General features: G+C 49.3%; 1 protein-coding gene across 1 annotated transcript in view; it reads right to left on the bottom strand.

The window, feature by feature from the left end:
- The window catches only part of LOC109938667 (integrin alpha-7-like), a gene marked incomplete at its 3' end in the record, with an annotated part of 12,260 nt that extends 5,992 nt beyond the window's left edge, over positions 1–6,268 (bottom strand). The window contains exons 1-4 of the mRNA XM_048593882.1: positions 6,140–6,268; positions 5,873–5,956; positions 3,391–3,470; positions 626–703 (exon numbers count right to left, since the gene is read on the bottom strand). Coding sequence (XP_048449839.1) covers positions 626–703; positions 3,391–3,470; positions 5,873–5,956; positions 6,140–6,226 — 329 coding nt within the window. The remainder of the gene's footprint in view (positions 1–625; positions 704–3,390; positions 3,471–5,872; positions 5,957–6,139) is intronic.
- Positions 6,269–6,274: the final 6 nt, after the last annotated feature.

Here is a 6,274-nt window from a genome sequence, read left to right as displayed (position 1 = left end):
CTCGCCTATCAATGAAAGCTTCTTCCCAACATCCACTTTGTCCAGGTTGCAGGGAGAATAGGCTCCCCAATTTGGTGGCTGCACAAATTCGAAAACACCGGAAATTGACCAATTATTGCTGAGTACAAGGCACTGCTTATAATTCAGGGCAAATTTGACCAGCCAGGAATCGATGATCACACTGATGAGACACCACTACTGTTGCAACTCCTCACTGACTTCCACTGTCAATTTACACACAGCAAGCTCTCACAGTCAGGAGACTATGACCTGATTATCTTGATGTAGAAATTGGCTCCTGCGCTTGCCTGTAGAACAGCCACAACACATCAAACGTATGTCACTGGTTGTAAAATATATTACTGAGGCCATGGAAGGTGCTAATGCAACTTCTCTGTTATGTAGTTCTTTCGCTGTGGGAGCAGTTTGACATGGCGCTATGGCGAGGCTGCTCAAGTTCTGTGCGTGGACAACATTTAGACACGGCAGACTTTCATTCCCATTGCTCTCAGCTAGGCCATGGGTCAGTGGCTAATCCACTGCACTTTGAACTTTGCTCTTTGACAAGGTGACATTTTCGCAACAGAGGAAGCTAAGCTCTGCCAGAGATGGAGGGCACACTTACGGAACAAGAGAGACTGGCAGTACCAACATAACATGGGCAGTGGCTGTGACTGGATCCAAACCGGTCTGTTCGCTGATGCTGTAGGAAGGAGCAAAAATCCACATTTCATAATTCTTATCATAACAATCTCGATAAATTGACAAAGAATCTCAGCAGGTCTGGCAGTATCTGTGGAGAGAAAGCAGATGTAATGTTTCAAGTCCAGTGCCCCTTCTACAGAACTGTTAACTCTGCTTTCTCTCCGCAAATGATGTCAGACCTGCTGAGTTTCTCCAGCCATTTCTGTCTTTGTTTCTGCTTTTCAGCATCTACAGCTCTTTGGCTTTTTTTTGATAAATTGTCATCAACTAAATTTAAAAAGGAACTCTACCTATTGTGTTCAATTCTGGTTGCCACACTTTAGGAAGGATGTGGAGGCTTTGGAGAGGGTGCAGAAGAGGTTTACCAGGATGCTGCCTGGATTAGAGGGTATGAACTAAAAGGAGAGGCTAGAAAAACTCGGGCTGTTTTCTCTGGAGCAGCGGAGGCCGAGGGGAGACCAGATAGAAGTCTATAAAATTATGAGATGCATAGGTAAGGTTGGCAGTCTGCATCCTTTTTCCCAGAGTTGAAAGGTCTAATATTAGGGGGCATGCATTTAAGGTGAGAGGGGGAAAGTTCAAAGGAGATGTGAGAGGCAAGTTTTTTTACACAGGGAGTGGTAGGGGTGTGGAATGCACTGCCAGGGGTGGGTGGTGGAGGCAGATACAATTGGGCCATTTAAGCACATGAGTATGCAAGGAATGGAGGGTTATGGACCAAAGGCAGGCAGAAGGGATTAGTTTAATTTAGACATCATGTTCAGCACAACATCGTGGGCTGAAGGGCCTGTTCCTGTGTTGTACTGCTCTATGTTCTGTTTTTGCCAATTGACCAGAATCAAGCAAATTAGGAAATTCTCACGCCCTGAAGCAATCTTGGTGAGACCCAGCAGATGGCGCCCTTGTACAAGTAGACAATGTGGAAAGAAGTGCAACAGTACCCTCTGCTGTCAGCAGTCCATACTGCACCCATCATCGTCAATGGCCTCAGGATGGTCATTCTGCTTTACCAAGCGCTCCCTGCAGATTTTACTGTCAGTGTATCTTACCACGAGATGTTGGGGGTGGCAAAAGAGGGAGGCGCAGTTAGACCTGGATGTCCTTGTACACCACTCACTGAAAGTAAGCATTGTAGGTGCAGCAGGCGGTGAAGAAAGTGAATGATATGTTGGCCTTCATAGTGAGAGGGTTCGAGTCCAGGAGCAGGGATGTCTTGCTGCAATTGTACAGGGTCTTAGTGAGACCACACCTGGAGTATTGTGGGCAGTTTTGGTCTCCTTATCTGAGGAAGGATGTTCTGGAGATGGAGGGAGTGCAGCGAACGTTTACAGACTGATTCCTGGCATGCCAAGGCTGATGTATGAAGAGGAGACTGGATCAGTTAGGACTATATTCACTAGAGTTTAGAAGAATGAGGGAGTGGATCTCATAGAAACCTGTAAAATTCTAACAGGACTAGACAGGGTATATACAGGAAGGATGTTCCTGATGACTGGGGAGTCCAGAACCAGGGAGTCACAGTCTAAGGATACAGGGTCAGCCATTTAGGACTGAGATGAGGAGAAATGTCTTCACCCAGAGAGTGGTGATCCTGTGGGATTCTCTGTCACAGAAAGCAGTTGTGCCCAAAACATTGAATGGTTTCAAGAAGGAATTAGATATAGTTCTAAGGGGTTAAAGGGATCAGAGTGTGGGGGGGGGAGAAAGTGGGAACAGGGACTGAGGTAGATGATCACAGCCATGATCCTATTGAATGGATGGATCTGGCTCGAAGGGCTGAAGGGCTTCCTCCTGCTCCTAGTTTCTATGTTTCTCTGGGGCAGGGTGGCCAGGGAGGGGTGAGAATTTGCTTTCATGTCCCTCCGCTGCCCAGTTCTTGATCTCAGTCACTGAGAAAGGCTGAGTGGAAACAGAATGCCCAGACACAGGAATTCTGGGGTTGGGAGGGTGGGATCAGATAGCAGAGAAATCAGAGGCCATCTTGTTTGTAAGGTAACCTTGCAGAGAAAACTGCTCGCTGCTGAGCCACAACTGCTACAGCACACGAGAGGGATGTAAATACTGTAAAAGACCCAGCACATCAGGCAGTGACTGTAGAGAGGGCAGGTTAAACAGCTCAGCAAAACTCTGAAAAACACTGCGATCCCTAGTGCCACTGAAGGCAACTTGTCCATGTCTACAGCGTGTGAAGGAAAAATCAACATCAGGGAATGCAAATTTTATTTAAAAAGAAAGGATAGAGTGAGAGACAGGAAGCAGGTAGTGACAGGCTGTTTTACAGAGGCAGATCAGCCAGGAGTGTGTTTGAATCGAGAACAAACAAAGGTGTCAGTGAGGGCTTCTGCAGATGAGCTGCAGGAAGGTCAGATTCCAGGGATATCATGGAGATGGAAACAGCCGGTCCTATTGATGGTGAGGGTATGAGGTTTAAAGATCCCACCCCCCCACCCCTGCCTTCCTGGGGTCAAAGATGTCTCCAACAGTCTGGTCGAGTCTCTGTTAGTGAGCAGGGAGAGGGATGGAATCAGCGCTTAGGAGCGAGAGTTTCAGCCTTCCCAGTGTTTCTGCTGATCCAAGACTGGACACGCAGACACATCAAAAATCACCCTCTCACAACACAGGCAGGAACAAAATTCAAGTTCGAAGGTGGTTCTGCTCGAGATCACTGCCCTAAACAGCACTCACGTTGTTAGCTGAAGTATAATCGGTAAAGTTGTAGTTTCGATGGTGATTCTAGAAGTGCTTAAGATCAGGTAAAAGGTGACCTGTCGAACAAAGTATGTACAGTCAGAACAACTGTATGTCACATTGACAGCAAGAACTCTGCAATCGGAGCACAGCTATTGTCTCATAGCATCTCCTCTGCACTGTCCCCCATCAAACACTCCCAGGGACAGGGACAGCACGGGGTTAGATACAGGGTAAAGCTCTCTTTACACTGTCCCTCCCATCAAACATTCCCAGGGACAGGGACAGCACGGGGTTAGATACAGAATAAAGCTCCCTCTGCACTGTCCCCCCCATCAAACACTATAAGGACAGCAGAGGGTTAGATACAGAGTAAAGCTCCCTCTACACTGTCCCCCCCATCAAACACTATAAGGACAGGGACAGCATGGGGTTAGATACAGTGTAAAGCTTCCTCCACATTGTCCCTGATCAAACACTCCCAGGACAGGGACTGCATGGGGTTAGATACAGCGTAAATCTCCCTCTACACCATCCCCCCCATCAAACACTCCCAGGACAGGGACAGCACGGGGTTAGATACAGCGTAAATCTCCCTCTACACTTCTCCAACATGTATTTTCTGTACTAAGACCATAGAAACTAGGACCAGGAGTGAGCTGTTCAGCCCCTCGAGCCTGTCTGCCATTCAACAGGATCCCAGCTGATCTGCCATTCCTCACGTCCACTTTCCTGCCACTTCCCTCAATTCCCCTGATCCTGATCAAGACAAGGCCATAAGAGATAGGAACAGCAGTAGGCCATTCGGTCCCTTGAGTCAATTCTAAAATGCTACAAAAACCAATGTGACAGCTTCATGCAGGATACAGAGTGTGTGTTCCGTATCTCCCAAAACCCTCAGATGAGGAGAGCTGTCAGACTCTGGCCTGTGCTCGCTACTGCAAGCCCCAAACTACCCTGCCTCAGCTTGCAGCCAGCCCATTACCAGGGCTGAAACCTCCTGTGCTTCAGGGTGCTACCCCACCCAATATGACAGTGCATTACTTACAGCAAATTGGGAATTCCGTGACATTTGTGAGACACAATTGCCAGTAATGCCGACTTCCAACGAGAGATAATCTAACCATTGCCCGTTGACAATCAATGGCGTTACCATCACTGAATCCCGCACCCCCCCCTCCCTCCACCACTGTCAATATCCATGGGGTTACCATTGACCAGAAATTGAACTGGACTCGCCACGTAAACACAGTGGCTACAAGAGCACGTCAGAGGTTGGGAATCCTGCAGCGAGTAACCCCCCTCCTGACTCCCCAAAGCCTGTCCCACCATCTACAAGGCACAAGTCAGGAGTGTGATGGAATACTCCCCACTTGCCTGGATGGGGGCAGCTCCAACAACACTCAAGAAGCTCAACACCATCCAGGATTTGCACAAAGTCTTATTCCCCAGGCACGCACCCCCGCCCCGCACACCCCCCACCCCCCAACACCCTCCACCCCCCAACACCCTCACCTCACCCAGATCACTGACCGACATTGGCTGCTGGTTCAGCAGCGCCTTGATAATACAATTTGCACCTTGGGATATCCTGCAGTTGGAAGGTGCTACGTAAATGCAAGTCTTTTGCTCTAGGATGAGAAACCGGCTCTCTCTGTGAGAAGTAGCTCTCTTTGGGGCGGCACGGTGGCTCAGTGGTTAGCACTGCTGCCTCACAGCGCCGGGGACCCAGGTTCAATTCCACCCTCGGGTGACTGTCTGTGTGGAGTTTGCACATTCTCCCCGTGTCTATGTAGGTTTGCTTCGGTTTCCTCCCACAGTCCAAAGATGTGCAGGCTCGGTGGATTGGCCATGCTAAGTTGCCACAGTGTCCAGGGATGTGCAAGTTAGGGTGAACTGGCCATGGGAAATTGTCCCATAGTGCTCAGGGATGTGCAGGGTAGGGTGGATTGGCTGTGCTAAATTGTCCCATAGTGCCCAGGGATGTGCAGGTTAGGGTGGATTGGCCGTGGGAAATTGTCCCATAGTGCCCAGGGATGTGCAGGTTAGGGTGGGTTGGCCGTGGGAAATTGTCCCATAGTGCCCAGGGATGTGCAGGGTAGGGTGGATTGGCCATGGGAAATTGTCCCATAGTGCCCAGGGATGTGTAGATTAGGTGGGTTATAGGGAAATGGGACTGGGTGGGATGCTCTGAGGGTTGGTATGGGCTTGTTGGGCCGAAGGGCCTGTTTCCACCCTGTAGGGATTCGATGAAGTACAAACATGACTGAACTGGATTGCTTTCAGAATCCTCACCTCCTTATGCTGACTACCTGACTGGGTCGACATGTGGCGACAGAACACCAGGAGCCTGGAGTTGTGCAGCAGGGAGGGTTTTTTTTTGGGCCGAACGACCCGTTTGCATTCTGTGTATGCCCGCTGTGCCGCGCACGTGGTGAAGGTCGGGTGCTGACTGTACCAGAGAAAAACAAGTGCATACCTCGGCGTTGCGTTTCATTGGGTTTCCAAGCTCACACTCAGCCTGGGATCCGTTGGTATTTGCAACGCAGACCAGACTGCTGTCCTGGAAAGACAAGACAGAAACACATTGGCCCACTGAGACTTGCTGCTCACCTCTGTCGCATCATACACATAAGCTGCTAAATTTTACCTCCTTGAGCCGGCACTCCGAATGATTAAAAACAAAACACGCCGATCGTTTTTACACTAGCTGGGAAAGCACAAAGCTTGAAGTTCGGTTCTGTACCTTAGATGATCGGAAGGCGGAGTAGGACAGAGTGTCTGGGAAGCTTACAATCAGAACAGCTTCGTGAGCATCATCGCCATCTTTCATTGGGTTCCTGGCATCTGACGGCAAGTTGGTGACAGTAATCTCCAAGGC

Source organism: Rhincodon typus, unplaced genomic scaffold, assembly GCF_021869965.1.
Source record: "Rhincodon typus isolate 14 unplaced genomic scaffold, sRhiTyp1.1 hic_rhity00004385, whole genome shotgun sequence".
Taxonomy (NCBI): Eukaryota; Metazoa; Chordata; class Chondrichthyes; order Orectolobiformes; family Rhincodontidae; genus Rhincodon; species Rhincodon typus.
Note: the sequence above shows the minus strand (reverse complement) of the source record. Positions and strands in the feature narration are given on the sequence as shown.